The sequence below is a fragment of the Poecilia reticulata genome, chromosome 20 (assembly GCF_904066995.2).
Source record: "Poecilia reticulata chromosome 20, P_reticulata-male-v2, whole genome shotgun sequence".
NCBI lineage: Eukaryota > Metazoa > Chordata > Actinopteri > Cyprinodontiformes > Poeciliidae > Poecilia > Poecilia reticulata.
In genome coordinates this window covers 5,689,827-5,714,055 of record NC_088849.1, presented here as the reverse complement: position 1 = coordinate 5,714,055, position 24,229 = coordinate 5,689,827, and the positions used below count along the sequence as shown (strand labels likewise).

The 24,229-nt window shown below is 41.9% G+C and overlaps 1 protein-coding gene across 11 annotated transcripts in view; it reads left to right on the top strand.

The window, feature by feature from the left end:
• The first annotated feature begins 869 nt into the window (after window positions 1-869).
• The window catches only part of odad2 (outer dynein arm docking complex subunit 2), a 39,294-nt gene continuing 15,934 nt past the window's right edge, over window positions 870-24,229 (top strand). For 10 of the 11 annotated variants that reach the window (XR_014085347.1, XR_014085346.1, XR_014085344.1 and 7 more), the window contains exons 1-15: window positions 870-996; window positions 1,469-1,688; window positions 2,255-2,412; window positions 2,697-2,856; window positions 3,041-3,147; window positions 3,616-3,752; window positions 4,251-4,367; window positions 7,146-7,330; window positions 7,853-7,981; window positions 14,734-14,887; window positions 17,225-17,371; window positions 17,949-18,158; window positions 19,726-19,956; window positions 21,162-21,272; window positions 21,388-21,584. Coding sequence is in view for 2 of the 11 variants with exons in the window: in XM_081601651.1 (XP_081457777.1) it covers window positions 1,477-1,688; window positions 2,255-2,412; window positions 2,697-2,856; window positions 3,041-3,147; window positions 3,616-3,752; window positions 4,251-4,367; window positions 7,146-7,330; window positions 7,853-7,981; window positions 14,734-14,887; window positions 17,225-17,371; window positions 17,949-18,158; window positions 19,726-19,956; window positions 21,162-21,272; window positions 21,388-21,584 (2,255 nt within the window). In the remaining 9 variants the exon portion in view is untranslated. The remainder of the gene's footprint in view (window positions 997-1,468; window positions 1,689-2,254; window positions 2,413-2,696; window positions 2,857-3,040; window positions 3,148-3,615; window positions 3,753-4,250; window positions 4,368-7,145; window positions 7,331-7,852; window positions 7,982-14,733; window positions 14,888-17,224; window positions 17,372-17,948; window positions 18,159-19,725; window positions 19,957-21,161; window positions 21,273-21,387; window positions 21,585-24,229) is intronic. The other variant, XM_081601652.1, reaches the window with a different exon arrangement.

The window sequence follows — 24,229 nt, the reverse complement described above, 5'->3', positions numbered from 1 at the left end:
GTTCAATGTTTTCTTTAAATTAAAAGTTTTCCTCACCTGTGAAATCTGAAGCCCTTATTACCATTATCTATGGTTGAATTAACTACTAAACATTGCGTCCGTTGTTCTGATTATTTGCGTGATTGTAGTATTTTCCTGACCACCGATATAACTGACTCAATAGACAGCAATGGCGCATGTGCGCATGTGTGTCCAGTAATATATCTATCAATGCTGCTGCCTCGCGCTCTGTCCATCTCTCGCACTTCCCGCTACTCAGCAGTGGATGTCAGGTTACATTGTGTTGCATTCAATGTTGTCTGGGAAAAAAGAGTTTCATGCGCTTAATGTCCGATTTGCCATAACTATTGAATTCATTGTCGCTAGCTGGGGTGGCAACAGGGGTGGCGAGGCTCTCGTTTGGGGTGGCAACCCGCTAGATCCGCCCCTGGACAAGGGTGTAAGAAAGTGGATGGATGGATGGATTCCTCTACCTTTATTTGTTATTTTGAAATATGTTATGTATTTGTATTTTTTTCTCTTCAATTTATTCCTTGAAATACCAGAATTTGCACACAACTAAAGATGTCTGTCTGATTGCATTTCAGTAGCCTTTTTTTCCTCCAGGAGCCTTTTTTTAAACATATTATTATTATTATTATTATTATTATTATTATTATTATTAATAATAATAATAATAATTTATTTTATTTATATATTTTTTCACAATATTATATATTATATAAATATTTTCTTTTTACCTTTTTACTCTTATTTGAGAATAATTATTCGGCACTCTACCCATCTCTGCTCAAATCTGCTTTCATTATTCCTAATTTTATTTATTTTAAATAAAATTAATAAAAAGAGGAAGTTTAGTCCAGCTCGGCTTCTGTTGTTCTTGACTGTATCATAGCAACAAAGAAGGGACGCTAGAATGTGCCGCTTGGTTGCCGTGGTAACCGTTGATTATTGTCACCTGCTGAAGATTCCACAGAACCAACTTACCAAAGAACGGTAATGTTACATTTTAAGTAACGTAAACACTTTTGTCAGGGAATATAAATAGTTTTTTAGCATTTTACTATGTTCAGACTGCCTACACATGAGTATCTGAGTTTGTTTTTCGACGATAGTTGAGCACCAGCTGCTTTGTGTAGAAAGGGTGAGCTAGCTTAGGGAGTGTTGTGTGTCCTGTGTGTCCTCTAACGGTCCTAACTGCAACTGACAAGCTTTCATTTTATCTACTCTGTTTTACAAACGCACAATGCTCAGTTGCTAAAGATATATGTAACATTATAAAAGACTCGCAAAACCAGAAATAGCTCATATTTATATTAATGTACTGCAGTACTTTATGGTTAAAGTACTCAGAAAACAGCTTTTCAGCTTGAAGTTCTTTCGTCAGGAGTCTGTTATTTACACCGATACTGAGCTGAAGCGACACCTGAGAGTTTTTGTTCCAATTTGTTCTATTTCTGAACTTCAGGAGGCGCTATGGGGCTCATACTGACCAGGGCGGCCCAGTGGACCAGCTCCAATAAACTGGAGTCCACTCCACTGAACGAGTATTTAGTGACGCAAATCCTGAACTACGCGGAGAAATTTGTTTCCAGGCACCCGCAGGAGGCAGAGCATGTGTTTGATGAGCCGCTTCAGTGGAACACTTCTTTAGTGAAATATGATTTCAAAGACGACTATATCATCAGGTTGGTCTAATGATGAACTGGCTGCTGCTCTCACTTTTATCTGTCTCACAGAGTCAGACTGTCATCGCTCAGTCTCTTAGTGTCAACACAATCTCAGAAAGTTTGTTTTCCTGGGCTCTGCTGCAGCAATTCAGACTGTATCCAGCTGAATAGCTTAGTTTTGTTGCAATTCATTTATTTTTCATCTTCAGTGAAACATAGAAGGATCCATTTAATATCATCATATCTTCTGGTCTACTTTTGTTGTGCAATTGACACAATAACCTGCCCGGTTAGCAGTGGACAAACGCTCCAACAGGATTAAACATTCCTCACAGGCTCTGTCACACTGTTAACACCATTTGGTTATTTCATGTCTTTTAGTAATAGATTATGAGAAACATCTTAGTGGACTTTTGTAGCCTGTGTCCAGTTAAATTCAACCTAAACAAGTCAAATTTTCATTTTTTACTCATTTCAATATTGCTTAGATGAAAAGCATTTCTGTCTGCTGAATGAAATTTTGCCTGTTTTCTCCAAAATTGTAGGTGACCCATTTTTTTCCCTTTCTTTTATTTCCCATGCAGTGCTATAGGTGTAAAGTCCCTTGAAAAAGACAGTGAGGGGAAGCCACTGTTGCAGTTCTTTCCACCTTCTATTTCTGTTCGTACCTTCAGCCAGCTCTCTAAACTGCTGCATCTGGCAGATGACAGGAAGCGTCATGAGGTCCAAGCGTGTCTACAAGGTAACTGTTTCCAACCTAAGCTGTCCAGCGTTCCTCCATCACCACCTGATCTCATTTGTCTGTGTTCCTGCTGACACTCTGAAATAATCCAGTTATGTTGCCTTTGGCACTTTTTCATTGATGACTTTTTACTTTAGCACTACAGACAGAGACGGTAATATGGTCAGTATTTGTCTGAGAAAAGAAAGTGGAACTGATTTCCTGGGCTCTGGGGTTGAAATTATGTAAAATAATAACTATCATTGTTTGTGTTTGACTCTGTAAATGTGATCTGTTCTGTGCAGAAAATAGAGACCTCATGGGTAAGATTGTTGGTCAGAGTCTCGCCAACACATCAGAGGAAGACCTCTCGGCTCTGGAGTTAGACATCAGAGTCAAGCTATTTATCCTGCTCAGAAACACTGATGAAAAGATCCTCAACAAGTTTGTTGGAGAAATATCAAAGTGAGTACCTCTCTCTCTACTTAGACACATCTTCACGTTCCATTAGACCATGACTAGTGTCCTCATTCCGACTGATCTGCTGTGACCTGTCTGACAGAAACAGGCAGCATGATAAAAGATGGTACCATGACTGAATCAGATAAGATCTTTGATCTGTGTTTATCTTTCTACATTTTGACTCCAGACAAGTCAAGCTTTTACCCACCGCAGTGGAGGAGGAAGTGGGGTTCTTGAGACAATACTGCACTGAAGGGGGGAAGAGGCTGCTGAAGTCAGTGAGATACACATCAGGTTAAAATCTTCTTCACATTTCACTGTTAACAGGAATGCTGGCTTTTCCATAAAAAAATATTAATATTGTGCAGCTGGAGCCAACATGGAGGTCATTCTATCTGACAGAGTCTGGTCTGCAGATGCTTGTTGTCTAACTGAAAACAAAGCATGCAGCAGCACAAGTTTCCATGTCCTTCTGCTCTTCAGCAGCATCGATTCAAATACTCCCCAAGTGAAGTTGAAGTAAGGCAGTGTTACTGTGGGAGCGAGGTTCTTAGTGGATGATTTACATTAGAAATGAAAGTGTGATTAATGATCCAGAGTTGCTCTCTTCAGAGCTTCTATTCTATCACCATCAGCTTCTGTTTCCATCCTTGGTTTCTTCCCATCCTCCTCAGTTCCTCCATAGGAAGTCTGCTGGGACATTCCTGCAGGTTTTAAGTGGCCCTGTATGCTCACGTTTAGTGTGTTTCTCTTTTCTTTCAGACTATGAATTTCCAAACGGCTGTCGCGCTCCACCTTGGAGACAACTGCTTGGTGAGATTTGTTACGTTGTTATTGAGCCATGTGACGCTGAGGCCCTGTATATCACCTGCAGCTCTGCTGGAGTCTTTCTTAATATGGTAAGAGTAGAAGAAGCAGCAGCATCAGACAGTAAAACAGTGCTGTTGACTGTAGTTGAAACTGTTTTTCAGGTCAGGTTAATCAGTGTATTAATGTGCAGTTTTTCATTTAAATCATGAAATGTAATTAAAATTGGTCATAAAACATAATGTGTTGCACGTTTCTTGATCTAGAGAAGAGTTTTGAATCTCTTAGAAACTGGAAGGATAAACAGATTATCCCCTTTTCTGTCTCTTATCATCCATTATCTGATTTTTAATGAACTGGAAACACAAATTGGATTTTAGAACTGGTTGTTTGCTGATGAATTTGCAGAAAAATAAATGCTGGAATTTTTAGTTTTTATGCATTAAATAAACAAAGAAAAAGAAATGAAGTGTTTGACGTGCTGATGGGTAGAGACTTTTTAAGACTGTTTGGTTTGCATTACTGCTTTATTATCATTACTGCTTTATTATAATTAATGATCACATTTTGTTGCATTTTTTTTACCACAGGGGTTGGACAAAGAAGACGACGAAAGTCTCTATGAGAGACAAAGTGATTATTATGAAGACATAGCGACACTTCTAAAGAGGGTATCTCCACATTTTGGAGAGAACGTGAAAAAACAGGTACAGTGGAAAAGATGCTTCTAAGCTTACACACCAACACGTCTTTTCTCAAACCTGTTTGGGGATAAATAATTGCTTTTTGTCCATGAAGAAGCTTTGATCTGAACCCTGCTGCTGCTGTGACTGAACAGAGTGAGGAGTGAGGAATCAGTCACTGTGCTACTGTGTGGTTGTCACTGGGTTGAAACATTTCTGATTTGCTTTCTTCCAAGTTCAGTCAAAACAGTAGAGACTCGTTTAGGCCAATATACACACATATAGTAGAGGCACATTTTCCTCATTTCCAGACACTGAAATATGTGTGTTTTATTCAGTAGTACTATTTCCTACTGAAGTAATTTGACAACATAAGATATTACCTCAATAATGGACTCCATCTGTTCTTAAAAAACTCTATTAATCATTTAGAAATTTGATCTTCTGTTCTCTTGCTCACACTGTTGATGGAAAATGTGCCATCATCACAGGATCATCGGATGCTTCAAGTTTTCTTTCATGCTCTCCACCTGATTTCTGAGAATCAGCTCTGGTTTTAAACTGAAGGAAAAGTTTCTAAAGCATATTTTTGGAACAATCCTTTCATTAATGATATAATTCTCAATAACAGATATTTAGTTTGATTTCTAAAAACTGTGATGAATATTGGAGAAAAAAAAAGAACAATCTGTCTCAAGCAACAAAACTACGTTTGGTTTGATTAATACTGCTGTCATGCATCAGTGAGAATGTACAGAGATGTTGGGGATCTGAAGCATTACAAGGAGATTAAGAAAATCTTTCAGATATTCTGTTTGTGGATCTTTTTTCATTTCAGTCCTTGAACGCATCCAGTTTTTGCAGACAGTGGTGGTTAAAACCTTCACACTTACCTATGAATCATCTAGAAAGGCATCTCAGCAGAGGAAATGAAGCCATATTGGATCTACACATAACAGAACATTTAGACTGCTATAAATGAGAACTTCACCTGCAGGTTTCTAAGACAGGATGTTGTTTTTTATTTGCTCAAGTATTGCGTTGAAAATGAGTCAAAGAGCAGACTACTTCCTGTAAGGTAAACCTTAGAAAGATTACTTTAAAAGATGAAGGTCTGACTGAGTAGAAAGGAGAGAATAAAGAACTGAGGCGTTCCTCAAGGCTGAGACGCATGCCTATAGTCACCTGTTGGTCCTCAGTTCATTTCCTTCAGCTGTTAGACCATGGAGGTGTCATCGTAGGTAGTTGTGGGGTTAGTAGAGGCTTCAGCAAACCATTGAGTAGTGCCAGAGTGAGCCACAATTAAAGACATTTAGGCTTTAATGTTTTATGAGTTCTGTGTGAAGGGTGATGCCTAAAGCCTGAAGAAGATAAAAATGATTGAGAGCTGCAGTAAAACGAACTGTGAAGGAGTCTGTGGTGGAACAAATCATTGTCTGGATCTGTTCCCCTTAGATTCCTTAATTGCTTTGATCCATACAGCTCACTGTCCTAGTGTAGGTTTTTATCTCTACAGGATATATTGAAGCCATTGTTTGCTGATGATTATAGTGAAATGGAACAACAAGCACCATATCTGGGAGATATTTAGGAATCACAGTCATTCTTATGGACAGGCTCTCTTCAGGGTCTAATTGAGGAAACAAAGTTGCATCATTGCAGCTCCCTCCCCTGATGGCAAAGCAGAAGTTCAAACCCACAAAGCAGCAGCCAGAGACACCAGCAGCTGATCTCCGAACATGTCTGTTTGTTGTTGAACCAGTTTAACCAGCAGTGCTGGATTAGAGGATCCCAGAGGATCCCAGAGGGGACGATGGGACACCTACCAATAAAATGGGTTTTAGTGCTCAGAACTCTCCAACATCACTCTCACTTACAGCGTTTTAAAAGCATCTGGAACAGAGTTTGATTTTATTCTAGGGAGTGTTCCCTTCAGCAAACACATGGCTCTTGTCCATTTCACATATAAGAGAATTACAGAATCTTGGTTAGCCTAATAAAGTCTGCCTGTTAGTCTGTGGTTGGGTGAATTAACTTGTATGTTTCCAGTAGCGAGTCACTTTGTGTTTAATGAGAGACGATGGGCCGTGCTTGGCTCCAGCTGATGGTGAACCCAACCTGCAGATGTACATGTTCATTTCTTTCCCTGCCCTTAATAATGTGCAGCTCCTAACAGCCAATCAGCATCTGAGCTGTTCCTGCAGAAGCAGGTGTCTGTGATTAAACTGTGACCTGCTCTCCATTCAGACAGGGACTGTAAAGTTTGCTGTTAGAGCTTCAAATCCTCCAGAACCAGAACCAGAACCAGACCTGAAGAACAGCAGCTCAGTTCAGACTGAGCTGGAAGCTTTTAGCTGGATTCTGATGAATGGGAGACGTTTGATGTCATTTAATGAATAAAGAGGGATTTGTGCTTTGGAAAGCTTTGGGAACGTGTTCTTTTGTTCCAGTTCCTCAGTAAAGACCCAGTCCTGATGCAGGCCTGCAGATTGTTCACAAGGGATTTTATGGGAATCCAGGGTTTCTCGTTTGCCTCTAATAACTGCTCTGTTTTCATTTCACTCTTCTTGGACTGACATGACAACACTTTGTTAGACATTAATATCCTTTTCGTCCTACAATGAAACATAACTAAACTCTGATGTTGGTTGGGACAATATTCAGAACACATCTTCACAAGTAGCAGGAATCAAACTTATCATTTGTGTTTAATAAGTAACATTTGCAGTTTTACAGACATATTTTACAGATTTATTCCATGAAGATTTATTTTTAGCCTCTGTCTTTTTCTGTCACCATCAGTATTTTGTAGAACAGAAACCTCGTAGGAGTATTCATCTTGCACACGTGGTTTATGAAATAGAACAAGCCCAACCTAAAACACCTGAAGAACGAGAGTGGGAGAATCTACAGCGAGCTCTGTACGGCAGGAAGAAACGTGAACCATGTCAGAGATGGAGGAATCTTGGTGTGCTGACTATATGTGGGTAAGTGAGAAGTGATGTAAGAAAAGTGGCTTTAAATCTGACCAGACTACCAAGAGAGCGAGGCAGTGATCCCTCTGTTAGTGCAGAGGAGCTTTGGAGCAGAAGGATGCCGAGCTCTCTCCACATCTGCTCAGCATGCCTGCCAGCAATCACACTTTATGAAGAGATGATTGGATGCTTTATGAATATCAGTGGTAATATTCCTGATGGCTCAGTGATCGGAGTTAATAAAGACTTCACAGTGTGGGAACCCTGTCTGCCCAATTACAGACACCAAACCAAGAGAAGTTGGGGGAAAAAAACCCAGCGATCACATCTGGTCTCTGACTGATAAACAGATCTAGAAAGAGCTGAGCTGTTGCAGCTGGAGCTTTTGATAAGTGGACACACTGGAGGAGAAACTGGCTCAAGTTAAAAGGATCTCAGTCGCTAAAAAGTACCAGTCTTGTCTCAGATTGTTAAATAATGATGATGATAAAAAATAGAAGCAGTTATATTGACTCGTATTTGAAATTATTGCAGTGCAACAGAGGAAGAGGAGCTCTTGATCAGCTCTGCAGAGAGGAAACGACTGGGATCCAAAACCAAGACCATGATGAAGGGTGGACTCACAGCAGCATCTTCAATTGGACTCACAGCTTCCCAGAGAAGGTAAGTGCTACAGATTATCATTTCAATGTCTGGATCTAGAAAGGAAAGTTTTTGCTGGACAGGTGAAAATGTTCCCAGTTTACAGCATCACAGAAGAAAGAAGCTTGTGTTTTCTTAATTGAAAGCAGCAAAGGCGCTGGAACTTTCAACTCCGACAACTGTAGCAAATGTTTACGGGGCAGCTGCAGCAGAAGTGGTGATAAAAATAAATTCACAATACATAAACAAGAGATGGTAAGAAAAGCTGGAGGAAACAGAAGTTACTGCTGTAACTACGGTTCTATGAATCCCTACTGTCCCCCAGAGGCAGTGCTTCAAGCACTGAACGATCATTCTTGCGCATGTGCAGATTGAGCACTAATGACAACAAAGTCACCTGTGACCTGCTGGGGACCCACGTGACTCTATATAATCACATGGCACCTGGTGTTCAATTACTCAACCTTCTCGCGAGAAACAAGGATTCAGAGGGACCAAGCACTCTGGTGGTCATCCAGGATTCATAGAACCGTAGTTACAGTAGTAGCTTTTGTTCTATTTAATTCCTGACCACCAGAGGCGGTGCTTCAAGCACTGGATGACGTATGTCAACAAGGTCACGAGAAATCGGCAACACTCAAGGGACAACCACTACGTCACTCACCCGAATATGATGTAGAGGTGTGCTGCTCCAGAATTCCTTGAAGGGGATGGGGCGCAGCCACATTCACCCTGTAAAACAGAGTAAAGGTACTAGGTAATGTCCAGGAGGCTGCATGGCATATAACGTCCAACGGCACCCCTGTCATGGCAGCAAACGAGGTCGACATGCCCCTTGTAGAGTGGCACTTCACTCCTGCCGGCAGTGGCCGGTCCTCCAAGGCAGCCTTGGAGATCAAATCCACAACCCAGTGTGCAAGTCTCTACTTAGAAAGTGCCGACCTTTCCGTGGGCCAGCATAGCAAACAAGAAGGCTATTCATCTTTCGGAAGGATGCCGTAGCATTGATGCCTCAAGGGCACGAACAGGGCACAGTGGTTCGGAGGAGCATCCGGTGTCAAACCGGGCAAGATGGAGCGGCTGAGTACTGCCTGCTGCCAGTGACACTTTAGGCATAAATGTCAGATCTGGCCACAGTGTAACACCTGAGCCATCAGGATTCCACCGGCAGCAGGGCTTGGCTATCGGGATAGCCTGCAATTCCCCCACACGCTTTGCGGAAACCATCGCCAAAAGGAGCGCCATCTTCAGTGAGAGCCATTTGAGGTCCGCAGATGCCAGGGGATCAAATGGGAGGGGACCGAAGAGTCTCAAGCACCAAAGAAAGGCCCCATGCCTGTGCCACAGGGTGGTTGGGTGGGTGCAAACGCCAAGGACCTCTCAAAAACAGTACAACGTCCTTGTCTTGGCCCACCCAACAACCATTCAGCCTGACATGCCAACAGGAAATGGCACCCACATATACTTTTAAGATGGAGACTCCCTGGTCCAGTAATGCCTGCAGGAAGGTCAGTATGTCAGAGACTTAACACTGCACCGGGTCCTGCCCTTCATTATGGCACCAGGTCGCAAAGGCCACCCACTTGTTAGCATAGACAGCTTGCTAACAAGCTTCTGAGAGCACGCTCAATATACTGTTAACCTGCTGGGGTGACGGGCAAGCAGTCATTGAGATGGAATTCATGGCATTGCCCAGGAAGATGGTCTCCTGTGAGGGATTCAGATTGCTTTTCTTCATGTTCACCTGCAAGCCCAAGCATCCCACATGATGAAGCACTAACCGAGTGTCTCGAACCGCCTGGTCCCGTGTCGCGGCACAAATGAGCCAGTCGTCCAGATATGGGAGGATCTGTAAGCCTCGTGCCTCCTGAGGAGAGAGGGCCGCTGCGACTCATTGGGTGAACACTGGGAGACGGCGACAGTCCGAACGGAAGGACCCTGAACTGGAAGTGCCTCCCCTGAAAGGCAAAACGACAAAACCGCCAATGGAGTGGCGCGATAGGAACATGAAAATAAGCATCCTGATCCCAGAATGTAGGCTGCTACATTCCGGGACGTGAACCAGAATGTTCACATCCGGTTCACGTGAACCAATCGCCCGGGAAAATCGCCTACAACACTTCCTTGATGGTCAGCATACAAAAAGGCATGACCTTCAAATACACATTCAAGCCCCTGAGGTCCAAGACCGGATGTAGACCCCTGGTCTTCTTCGGAACCAGAAAATATAGGGAATATAAGCCCCCTGGATCCAGCAGGGGGTCCACAGGCACTATAGCTCCCTTTGCCAGCAAGGTGCAGATTTCTTGGTTCAGTGTCTGTGCCTTCACCGGGTCGCGAATCACAGTCATTCTGACTCGGCCAGGGACGAGTGGCCAGCAGTGGAGTTGAAGAGGATATCCCCGGTACAGGGCGGACAATACCCACAAGTCCGGGTTGTGGGCAGCCCAGAACCCGAGCTGTCCCGGCGTAAAATAACCAACTGCCAGCCCTAAGGCATCATCTGCGGACCCCTGGCCCCTTGAAGGCCTAGGAGGAGGCCGGCCAGACTGTGCGGCTTGAAAGGGGTGAGATAACCTGGCCCCAGCTTGGTCTCAAGCCCGGTTTCTCTGATCTGGAGCAGGTCCTTGGACCGATCTCTGACCCGGCACCAGACCCTGAGGCTAAATGGAAGAAGGAGATGGGCGCGAGGACTTCCGTGAAGGACCTGCAGCTGCCCAAGTGCGAACTGGTTGGCGATTACGTTTGTGAAGCCCTGCCAGCTGCTACCTTGTTCGAGACGCCTGAGCTGTACGGTCCAAGGCGTCCAGTGCTGCAGAGCTGAAAAGTTCCCCTGGAACTACAGGCAGGGCCCAGAGGGTTCTCCTACAAGGTTCAGTAAGTGGCGACTGCGCCAACCAGACCTGGTGGTGAGCGTGGAGAGTGTGCGTCCAAGCTCCCTCGTCATGAGAGCAAAGACCTGCAGAGATGCATCAACCAAGCCTTGCGTGGGGTGGTCCAGTGGAACAGATTCCAAGGAGGAAGACAGGGCCAGCATAAGATGAGAGAGAGAGTTCCCAATCCGGCCCATGCACGCCACAGAATCATAGGCTTTATAGAGAAGGTCATCAGTAATACGGCAGTGAGGCCGCAGACAACTGGCATTGGGCCGCAAAGCCTCATCAGGTGGGATAATAAGAGAGGCAATGCCTGGTTCCACCGCTGGCATCTGCCCCAAGCCAACCCTGGGTGCCTCCTGTATGACTGCCTGGACCCTGCTATCCGTTGTCAGACGTGAAAGTGCCTTGGTGTCTGACCAGCAAGCATGTAGTTCCCATATATACTCCTCCAAGGGAGGAACCACAAAGGCAGCTTCTGATCTACTGCGCCTAAAGAATGCGCTGGAAGCTGCAGGCTGGGCCTGAGGAACATCAATCTGTAAATGGGCAAGAGCTGTTCGAATGGCGACTGTCAGACTCCTCTGTATCTTCCTGGGAGGCAATGGAGTCAGACCCAGAGGCACCGGAGCCCAGTTCCGGAAGGTCCTCACAGAAATGGGTGCCAGAGGCCGCCACTGAAATAGCATTGCCATCATTGACTGATGCTTCATCCCGCTTGGGAGGGAGCGCCGCGCTGAAATTTACATGTAACGTGTCTTATAAATCCAGTTTTATTATTACTATTACTAAGAATTGTAAAAAAGGCAGAGCAGCTCAGAAGTGGCATCTTTCTTAGGAGATACCAGTCAGGTATTTCTACTGGTATCTACCTTTTAACTGTGAAGATGAAATATTGAAGAGTTTAACTCTAAAAATAATAAACCTGATGTGAGTTGGCCTTTTAAACATTTCATATTGTTGTGATGTTGAAGACTTTGTGGTAATCAGTGGTGGAGAAAGTACTCAAAAAATGTACTTAAGTAAAAGTACAAATACACAGTCAAAAATGTACTTAAGTAAAAGTCAAAGTACCACATTAACATTTTACTTAAGTAAAAGTAAAAAAGTCCTGGCTTTTAAAAATACTTAAGTATTAAAAGTAAAAGTACTCGCTGAATGCATTACCTAATCGCTAATATCATTAAGTGTGCCGATCGTATTTAATTTTAATACATCAGAAATGTGCCATTTTAATTAACACTACCACAGATTAAACATGTTCTTATTGTGTTTATTCTCTGTAACAGTTTAGACTTAGATATGTGATTCTATGAATCATAATTTCAGGGATGGAAACATTTTGTCTCCTGTCCTAACATAGCATGAACTTCATTAGTCACATTTATTTAGAAAGAAAGAAATCTAACTGAAAGGGGATGTAAAGAAGGTGCGGGCGGGGTGGAGGACATGCAACCAAGGAGCCATGTAGCAGAGTTGTAGTCAAGACCACCGAACCCGAGACCAAGACCAGCGCCCTGCGCTAAATGACACAATAACATTAAGTTTACCTATCAAAATTGGTTTTCAGATTGATCTGAAAGATCCACATTCCCATAAAAACACCTAGATATTAAATACTTAGAGCTGAAATATATTTAACCAGTATCAATTCAAACTCACTTCATTTTGTTTTGATTTCATCGCTGTGCTACAATCTGCAGAGGTCTCCTGCTATCCCTAGACAAATAACGCCCTGGGCGGTTGCCCATATTGCATATGTCAGAAACCACAACTGAAACATCGCAATTAACGGTAAATAACGTTCAACTATGAACACTGTCCAACGGCGCAACAAGTAACCAAGCAGAAGGAGCACCGTGACTGTTTTCATCCTCCCTCCCACTGCGATGTTTGCCACCATGACAGGAGACGAAATCAATCAATGAGCAATGAGCATGCTCTGTGTTCATACGTTCAACTTTTACTTATTCAGTGATTAAATGAATATATATATATATATATATATATATATATATATATATATATATATATATATATATGGTAATGGCGAACCAACCGGACATTGTGGTGGTGGATAAAGAACAGAGGAAAGCCGTTGTGGTGGATGTAGCAATACCAAGTGATTACAACATCAGGAAAAAGGAGCATGAGAAATTGGAGAAATACCAGGGCCTCAGGGAGGAACTGGAAAAGACCTGGAAGGTGAAGACCACAGTGGTGCCTGTGGTCATTGGGGCCCTCGGGGCAGACAGTCACCCCCAAACTGGAGCAGTGGCTCAAACAGATCCCAGGAACAACATCAGACATCTCAGTCCAGAAATGTGCAGTTCTAGGCACAGCCAAGATACTGGAGGAGAACCTCAGGCTCCCAGGCCTCTGGTAGAGGACAGAGCTCAGAGGATGAACCAGACCACCCGCAGAGGGTGAGAAGGGAATTTTTTTTTTATAGCCACTGCAGTGTACACAAGAACAAAGAACGGCTCTCAGTGAGGCTTCAGTCCTTAGGACTTAGTAAAGATCCGTCCAGAAGAATCGGATCGTTCCTGAATGTCATATATTGCAGACTTTGGTCACAGCGTTGTCCCATATATGCGACACCTCAGTCAACATCTCCACACAATAATTCAGCGCATGAGTGACAACTTTTTTCATCAGATGCAACATGTGTCTCAGTACAGCTAGCACAGATCTTACCTTTCATTAATCTTTCAGTCTAAGTGACGGTAAAAGTTGGACGAAGTTCCCACTGTCTGTGAAAGCAAAGCGCTGCTGATTTTACATGTCGCCATATCAATTTATGCAGCGCAATTATATTACTGAAGCTCAGAGGAAACCACTGCGCATGTCTGGAGCTCCGTGTGCGAGTAAAGGTGGAGCCGATGGGTGACAACAGACACTAAGTCACGTTATTGCTCGAATTTTACGGCGCCACCTTAAATCCCTGAACTTCACATTTTAACGGAAGAAAAGAGCAACGCGACTTGGATGTAACGAGTAACGAGACAGTTTTGTAGAAAAGTAGTGAAGTAGAAAGTACAGATACTTACTGTAAAATGTAGTGGAGTAAAAGTAGAAAGTCCCCATTATTAAATCTACTTAAGTAAAGTACAGATACACGAAAACTGTACTTAAGTACAGTAACGAAGTACTTGTACTTCGTTACTTCCCACCACTGGTGGTATTTTATGCATCAGATTTGGATGCTGACAGAAGGAACTGAATGTTGACACATCTGTGGTTCCTTGCTACTAGTACTAGTGGAATCAACAAAATTTGTTTTGAACCACCATCTCTGAATGTTTTCTTTGTTGGCCGTCATTCTCTGTCCATTCAGTGAAGACTCCAGGGTCCACTCATCACCTCCCACCACAGAAGGACACCACAGTCCTGGTCGCTTTGGAGAAGCTTCATTGAGTGTTCATCTGCCGCATCCTGAAAACCACTCAAATGAGCTTCCTCTCTGATAATCTTCTCCCTGGAAATGCTATCTATGGGAGCCACCTCTCATTTAAACCGGGAGCAGATTTCATTAGTCCACAGTGCACAGTTTTCCTGATCTAACCAGCTCTGCAGTTTTAAAGAAACATCTGCAGTTGAGGTTGCATAAATGGCTCAACAAGTCTTTGCTCTCTGTATGATGACAGCTCCAGTCCTCCTGTGACATTATTCTGATGTTTTTTCCCGCTGCTAAGATCTTGTGGAAGTTCTAACTTGAAACTTAAATATGAATATAGTTAGTGGGTGCTCTAGTGTGGGATGGCCAGGCTGTTTATCCATTTAAATTCCCAGAATGAATCATGATGTACCAGCCCATCCCTTTGTCTGAAATGGATCCTTTCTCCAACTCCCGCATATGTTGTTATCTACAGTCACAGATGTGCTGTTTGTGTTCAGGAGAAGCATAGTAGCATCCTTCCCAGAGGAGCATTTCAGCGGGAGCTCCAGTGAAAGTGAGGAGGAAGAGGAGCAGACAGAGAGACGTCCTGACACCAGCACTGAATTGCAATCTGAATACTGGCAGGTCCAGAAACTCGTGAAGTACCTTAAGGTATGAGAACATCACCCAGAACACTGTTGTTTCCTTCCACAGATAGAATTCATCCCAATGTAGTGAGAGTTTTTCTAGTTCAGGCAAAGCAGGCCATAGCTGACAGGAGGCAGTAAAATCAGAGCTCTTTTTCTGTCCATCTGTCTTCCAATCAAAGCTGTTCCCAAAGCCTGTATTCCTGTAAGACCATGGCAGCTGTTTAGATCCAGACTCATGATCTGAGTCTGTGACTGAAGGATGTCAGAGGAAATCAATGTCACCTGCTCCTATTTAAAGCTCTGCTTTGAATGGAGATGTTTCCTGAAGTGTTTGATTGGATTCTTGTTGTTCTGACACAGACCTGTTTGGTTTGCATATCAGAGCCAAGGTTCAGGAGGCAGCACTGACAGACAGCTGTATCCCTATTAGCCCAAACCACAAGAAGTAAATCTATGATGGATTTGACAGGACATATGGGGAATATTAATTTGGATGCAGCAGCGCTCTAGACTGACTGGGAATACCTGAGAATATCTTCCTCCTTTTTCTGATCCCTTTTCTATGTTATTTAGACAGGATCACTAAGACAAATTATATTAGAAATAACTTTCACACTTCATTCTTCAGCAGTAAAAATAACTTCATAGCTTAAAACTGAAGGGCTTGATGTTCAGGAAACAATTTTGTGGTGTCCTGTTGGAACTGATTATTTTCTGACTTCCAGAGCTTGTTGCTAAATGAGATCCTGCTCACTCCAGGAAATAAATGTTTTGTGGAAAACTCTCCAGTCAAGAGGAATTATGTGAGGGAATCTTTAGCTGAAGAAAATAAAAAATAACTGGAAGGAAATTCCGTGTCTTAAAGGAGGAATTCACTATTTCCAGCAAAGGAACAAAGAGATGTAAATGATACGAAAGAGTCAACATTCAGATAAAATCAACACACTATGCAGTGTATTTTAAATTTTTACATCAGGACTGTGCTGATGGTTTTAGGGTTTTGTGTTTTTCTGCAGCAGAAAGATGCATGTAACTCTAAACAGCATGTCCCTGCTTTCTTTCTGTCTGGAAACCCCACAGTTATTTATGACCTTTCACCTGCAGTTGTTTTATAATACTGTCACCCACAGTGGCTGCCAGTCAGCAAGAGCCAAGTTAAATATCTGTTTTTATTTTAGGAGCAGATTTTTTTCCCTCTCACACCACAGACTGCTGCTTGTTGTTTAGAAAGTGAAACACTTTCACACAGTGACACATGCATGATCTGTTTGATGTTTTAATGATGTTTATGTGGGGATATTTGCTCAGGGGTCTGAAGTGTTAGTTTTTCTATCTAGACAGCTACAGACTCGTTCCTCTATGAGGCTCATGTTGATTCTCACAACATCCAGAATGCAAACTGAAGTCGGTTTCTGACAAACATGAATTCATGTGTTTGTTTTACATAATTCTCACTTCACTGTACAGTTTCTAATGCATCAGTGTTAAAGTACAAGCTTTAACATCATCCCTGTTATAAACAGATTTATTTTAACAGGAAGGATGCAGCAGGTAGAACTACAATGGAACCCTCCAGGGGACATGGGGAATTTTTTTTCTTTTGCGTTCACTCGCAATACTTTTACGTTCCCTTGCAAAAGTATTGCGAAGGGACGCAAAAGTTTTGCGAGGAAACGCAAAAGAAAAAAATTTTCTCATGTCCCCTGGAGGGCTCCATAAACCACTGCTAAATTTTAAAACTTCAGTCTAATTATTGCAGAAAGAAACTGAGCTGATAAAACTAGAGATATTTTTGGAAGATGTTAAATTTGTTTAAATATCAACAGAGATTTTCATTAAACTAATGAATTTAACAGTATCTGATTGCTACAAGCTGTGTCCTCATTAACTTTTCCACCCTCTGCTGGCCAGAAGCAGAACAGATTGTATAATCCTGGAAATGTTTTTCAGGTGATGGGCTGAATTTGTAGCTCTGGCGGTTCAGGTCTGTTTCCATCACCACACCCAGAATTCAGGCCTGATCACTAGTTTCTGAATAAAGCTGTGTGCTGACTCTAGATCGTTCCTCTTTAGGTCCGAAGATGATGACTTCAAGACAACAAGCATCTAAACACAATATTCAACACAGTGTCAGGTTCTGGTCTGGGAGCTTCAATCTCTCTGCAGAATAAATTTTTCCCTCAGTGGTTACCACCACACAGCTATGTACAAACCTGCAGTAACAACCAAACATGTCTAGTCAAAGTGAATCGGAGAGAAACTGCACACATAATAATACTATGAGCACCGCATCAATCTCTTTAGCCTTGAATGTTCTCTTTCATTTTTCTTTGTTTCTGTTTGATCAACGTCTTTTTAGGCAGCAGACCAGACAGCCACTGTGCTTGTTCTCTGCGCCATGATGGATCTTGATCTAATGAAAGAGGTCATCCAATTGGCCATTCTGGACTTAGGTGGACTGGAGCTCCTCCTTAACTTACTGGATACTACAGACATCAGAAGCAAAGTGAGTAGTTTTACTTAAGCTGGACCTGGATGGATTGCAGTCATGACAAGAACTGCTATGTGTCAATATGGGTTTTAGTTGGTGTAACAGGAGTGTTGGTATAGGGAGCAGGCTGTTAGACACAGGCAACTGTTATTCACCAGTATGACATGTTTGACTGCTTTTTAAGTAAAGGTTACTTAAAAAGCAGCAACGAGCTATGGTTTGACCGCCAGAGCAGATTCTTCAAGGAAGAATCCTTGCGCATGTGTAGGTCGAATGTTAATCACAACAAAGTCACCGGTGATCTGCCAGTGACTTTTTTTTTATAGACCCCTGTGAGTCTATAAAGTTACATGACACTCTGCGCTCAAGCCCCTCAACTTTCTCGTGAGACAGTAATTCCGAGGGACCAAGGACTCAGCCTGCGCATGTGCAGGAATGATCATTCAGTGCAGAACTGCTTTTATTCTGACTTTTTGACTACTTTTGATGGAAATACAGCTGAGTGTTTGACTTCTATATATTCCTGTTTCAGCACATTGTAAAGTAATATTTCTTTCTTTTTTTCCACACATTGCTTTTGTCATTTGATCAGATTGGATCTTTAAAAATCCTGGCAAAGATCAGCCAGAATGTTATCATCCGACAGACCATTGTAAACATGAGAGGCCTGCAGAGGATGGTGAACAACCTGGACATACCGGTGAAGGAGCTGCAGGCCTTGGCCTCTGAGACCATTGCACATGTGGCAAAGTTCAGAAGAGCAAGAAGAACGGTGAGGGTACATGGAGGAATCAGGAAACTGGTGAGTCTCAGCTTGGAATGATGGATGTTTGCTTCTTATTGGGTGCTTCCATTTGGGCCTCAACTGCTTCTATAAGACAGTCCAAGATCTTAAAGAAAACACCTAGTTCTTTTGTGTCAATGAATTAATGTTTTTAGGTGTCTGGAAAACAGTTTCCAAAACCTCCAACCATTGTAGAGTTTAACCCGTCAACTGTAACCGATGCTAAGCTTCAGCACATTAGGCTAGATGGTTTTCCAATTATATGTGCTGTACAATAGTTGCTGGAAAAGACAAGTGTTTTGTTGTTGACTTACCATTCAGAAAACACTTGTTGCATTCTTGTTGGTTGTGCAGGAGGCTTCACTTCCTCTGCTTTTCAAATATGTGTGTTTGTATAACTATGGATCTGTTTGCAGACATTTTCACTTGGGAGTGTAAATGTTGAGTTAGGGGAGCATAGTCACCAGCAGCTTATTTTGATTTAAAGTGACAAGAGGCTCTAAAACAGCTCATTCTGAAAGGAGCTCCAAGTAGGTAGAACTGAGCAGACTGAAATCTCATTATATAAGAATGATTTTGTGCAACAAAAAGGAAAGGTAAAAAAACGTGTTTTGTGTAGCCCATACTAACCTGTTCAGAATAGGTCACCTTAAAGCCTCTGTTCATGTTTGTAACATGAACAAACTGCAGTGTAACATGAGAAAACTGAAAGCTGACCTGGTTCTGGTATTGTACTGGTCTGACAGCTGTCCTGCTCTCTCTACTACCACAAAGTTATAGGAAGGATTGGCAGCATTACAAAGCTGTTAAAGCTTTATGGTCCAACAATTTCAGTTTTTCTTCATTTCCTCCTATACATCACTTCTTCTTTAAAGTGTAAGACATATAAAGCATTTCCATTCTCTCCCTGTGGTGCACAGCAGATACTTGATGGTGTCCATTCATTATTGGAAAGTACTAGAGTGGATGCTGGGGAAAGCAGCTAGAGTTTCTCCTCCATCCTCTGACATGCATTCCTGTTTGTTGACAGAAGTAGCAGTAATTAAAGCCTCCATCCTTTGTATATTTTTTTCAGATTCAAATCGAATGTGCTCATATGCGAGTTGCTCACAAGGCGGATTCCTTTCATGCTGTTCTATCTTTTAACTGTGCAGCGTGGTATAGCTTTGTCACTGATCAGGAAGTAAGGGTTCAAACTCTGAAGGCCATAACCGTCACACTGGGCTTCTCAGCTCTAACATCAGCATCTGTCCTACTATTTTTTCTCTCCTGTATCTCTGCTGGTTTAATTTTTAAAATTTTTTTATTATGTTGTGTTTTAATGTACAGCACTTTGTATCAGCTGTGGTTGTTTTAAAGTGCTTTATAAATAAAGTTGGTATGGCTGATATGGTATGGTTTCATCCTTGCACAGCCGGTGGTAATAAGAGTTTTAATTACACCCTTAATCATGGCTAACTACTCATTGTTCCCATTTGAAACCCTCCATTTTCACCTCAAAGTAGGAAGCAAACCTCAGGGAGTTCCTGGAATCATGTCGGCTTCACTGAGTTGTTTAAAAGTCTGGGATCCTCTTTTTGATCAGGTGAAGCTGCTGGATTGCTTCCCTTACTCGGCAAAACCAGAAGACATAGAGATGAATTTGGAGGTGGCCCGCTGTGGAGCCTCAGCTCTTTGGAGCCTCAGCAAAAGTGGCAAGAACAAAGAGGCCATCCGTAAAGCTGGGGGGATCCCTCTGCTGGGATTCCTGCTCAGGTCTCCATATGAGGACATGGTGATCCCTGTTGTGGGAACCCTGCAGGAATGTGCTTCACAGGTGAGGAGAGCCTCTGTATCCAGTAATGTTGTTCTTTTGGGGTGAGACATGTTAATCTGATTCTGTGAAACAGTCGTTACTGTAAAATCATCACTGAGATTCAGGTTCATATTATTCTATTGTTGACTAATACAGTTTAAACTAGTAAAGCTTTCTACAAACTTTTATTAATTTAATGTCATTAAATATATGTGGTACTTTTTTTTCTTATTTTTTCCTGTTTTGGAATAGAAAAATTTAGGAGCTTTAGTAGTTCTAGGACTCAAATGGAAACTGGACAACAGGAAAATAATTGTCACAAAATCCAAAAATATAGATGACACAATGAAAAATATCAGGGCTGGAAACAGGTGTGACAAAGAAACAGAAGACAGAACAGCATAATCTGGCAAGATGTAACAGAAACCAGCAGACTTGCAAAGCTTAGGAGGTGATTAGTGGAACCAGGTACGGATGGGAGCTGAGAGAAAAATAGCTGCACAGCAAAATATACAACAACAACAAGGACTAAAATACAACAGCCAAACAAAACGTATACAAAAACTCTGAGAATATCAAAACTGATAAATGAGTCAAATTCTGAACACCAAATGTGACAAATTAAAACAAACTCCAGTAGATGATGTCCCTTTAAAGGTATGCCTGGAAATACAGCAAACAACAAATTTCCAATGTTGAAGTCATTTGACATTTTAATGACAAAAGTCTAAAACATTTAAAAAATGTTATTAGTGTAAACTGTAAAAACAGTACATTCTGACTCCTTAGATGAAATGTTTCTCCTTGTGTGCTGGAGACGTTCAGTTTCCCCACAACAGTCAGTCTGGCTGCAGTTTGGATCAAGGATGACATTTAAAACTATTGGTGAAATCTTCACTTTTAAATGGTGGAGGACTTGGTCAGCTTCAAGGTGAGCACACTGTGTCCAGCAGGCAGGTTAAAAGGTCAAGAAATTACAGAGCATCCGCAGTGAGGTTTAAATAATGAACGTGTGTGATCAGAAGGCATGTTTGCATCAGATTGGATGACAACTCCACTGACAACTATTATCAAGAAGTAAAGAAAAAGTAGATCAAGATCAAATTTTATTTAAAATGTGGGATAAATTTAAGGTAATGGAATTTTTGATGATGTCGGAGCATGTAAACGATGTGTTTGAATATTTATTCATGCTTGTGTCGTTTTGTGTTTTTCTGTTCCTACAGAAAAACTACAGGGTTGCTATTGAAAGTGAAGGGATGGTGAAGGACTTGGTGAAAAACCTGAGAAGTGAAAGTGAGGAGCTCCAGATGCTTTGTGCCAGTGCAATATTTAAGGTACTTGGGTTTCTGTCCCCTGCTCTGCTCAGTGCTCTGAAGTTTATTTATATCGTTTTATTTGGACTGAAGTCCTTCATTGATACAAACACCTGATCTCTGTGCTACTGAATAGAGCCAGACTCCAGATCTCTCTCAGACCTCGTTTGCTTCACAGTGTGCAGAGGACAAACTGACCCGGGATCTGGTCCGCCGCCACCAAGGCCTGCAGCCTCTGGTGTCACTGCTCTCTAAAGCAGAAAACAAGCAGCTCTTGGCTGCTGCCACCGGGGCCATTTGGAAGTGTTCAATCAGCATGGAGAACGTAGCTATGTATGCACAGAACTTTACTATTTATTGTCCCACCTGGAGTCATGGAGAAACATGTTAAAACACCATATTAGACATACAGAACACACACTCTGCCTTTCTTTTTGTGATTTTTTGGGGGGGAATAACACATCAGTGACTTTAACAAATTTCTACCTGCTCACTGGAGCAACGTTTGATGTGTCAAAGAGGCTTAATAAGAATTGGACATTTTATTCCCATGTGCCAATAACCTTTGGAGCCTGTGCTTGCTGAGCTGATGTGCTTCACAGCAGTTGCTCAGTGTGTAAAGAATTAACACAATGGATCCAGAACAGGAGGTTTAGCCTGCTGCAGCTCTGTGCTATCAGTTCATATGTGAGTTTTATATGCAGCTGTCACTTAGTCACGACTCACTGTGTCACTGTTTCCACTCTCCTCTGTCAGATCCTTTCTCTGTTTATACAGTTAGAGATTATTGGAGTAAAATGTTCAGATTTTGTACAGATTCTATCAGCTCTGATCTTTGATGTGTTTACTTTTAGATTTCAGACTTTTCCTCCATTAACAATGGATCAGGCAGATGTGCAGACTTTACAGGCTTCAGTCATGTCATTTAAGGCCCGTTAGAACTGCACCAGTCGGGATCACAGGGAAATCAGCCTGGAGACATTTTTAATGTTAGAGAGCTGATGGGACCTTTAATCATTAGTCATGTAAGGCTAGATTTATTGAAATGTTACTTGGGATGGTTGGAATGGTTCCTGACTTGGACTTTAGTGTCAAATGAGTTTTAAGTCAGTAATTTTGCCTCTAAAATAAATCAAACCGTCAGGCTGAGTCCTGGCAGCCCTTAACATTCCACTACTGAGGCCTTGACAGACTGACTGATCCATATTTATTTTCTTCTTCAGGGTGACTGAGAGTGTAATGAGGAACCCACGTGCAGTGATTTAATGCAACATAAACACATTCATCAATCTGCATCATCTTCTGTTGTTGTCCTTTAAATATTTTATGAAAACAAATATGAATCTGAAGGTTTCAGCTGAGGTGAAATGTTGTAAAAACACTTTTCTTAATCTAAAATAACGTTTGGCTCAAAACTGCTGTAAAGCTCTGAAAGTAAGAAGAAAAGTTCTCAGCAGCTCTGAGAAGGATCTGTCATCACTTCCTGGATCAGAACTGACCAAGTGGCTTAACATGGACCATTTAAAGTCCATCTTAAGCCATCCCAACTTGGTAATGATGATAATGATGATGATGATGAAGCAGCTTGTTATAAAATGTGGCAGCTTAATACACTCAGAGCCGGAACACACACACTCCTCCAAACATAATCCTGTCACATTGTTTCTAGGTAAAATAGTTACCCTATTACTAATAATAACTCTAATAGAAATTATTATTATGATGCTTTAATCAATCGTTGTCACATTTAGTAACAACTCAGTTAGAAATGGTAAGAACACTTTGCTTTCCCTTGTACTGAATTGAACCAATCACTGAAGGTTGGTGCAGCATTTTAACAACCTTTCAGAATAAAAGCGCTCTCATCTTGTAGAGTTTCAATGTCACATGTTGTTGTTTTGGACTGTTTGCTAACATGGCTGACTTTTTGAAAGGAAACCAGCATGATGCTGTGCAGATGTTAATGTTCACTGAAACATGTCAGTGGATTTGTCTCTGATCAGAATCTGAGTGAAGTTAAAGCATCACTGTCAGGAAAAAGAGGCAGATAATCAAGCAAGGTTTTAAGACCCTACCCTCTTTTCAGAATCTATCATAGGCTGACAAGTGAAGAAAAAATCCTTTTGGAAGATTTTAGGCTGCTGTAATTACTGGAGCAGTCGAGATTTTCTGTCTTTGATTAAGTTAAATTCATCTTCCTGCAGACAGGATTCAGTCTTACTTTGGTGGCTGATTTATGGAGGTTATGTGGACTTGAAACAAGTAGCAGCAAATGTTAAACCTTCACTGATTTAATGAATGAAATGAGAAATGATTGATGTCCTGAAACATAAATGTGTAAAAAGCACATTGTCACAGTTTGTACTTTTTAAAGGCCTCCCACTGAACCAAGGACAAGGCTGAATAAAATCTGTGGACTGAGAAACAGTGAAACATTTAGTTCAGATTTTTAGCTGTGTCCAGATGTGGCCTCTTGGGTCTGTGGACAGAGGTGTTATAGACACACAGAAATGCTGTAAAAGGCTTTAACAAAAGGCTGAGGCAATAAGTTTGCAGTGGAAAGTGGAGACTGCCAAGTCTTGGAGTGTGTTTGCCAGAGCAGCAACGTTTGGGTCAAGATTGTGAAGTTTGCTTCCAGATCCAGGCTTCCTTCCATCTTAGTTCTGCTGCAGGCCGACCATGAGCAGAACATAATCTCCTCTTTAAATGATTCTTCTCTTTATCCGACTGCAGCTCAGCGTTCCCCCATGTTGGTCTCTGCTCTGATAGATTGATCTGTTTATCATATTCCTCATTGATTTAATGATTGTCAGGTTTCTGTGATCGTTGCTGGAGATCTAGGAGTTTCTGAAACATCTTAATATCACCTGGACCTTCTGTGAAGCTCATAGTCATCACAGTAGAAAATTAATTCTCTATAATGATGAATTGGTGAAGAAAAGACTGAAGATAACAATGTGTTGCTCACACAGAAGCTC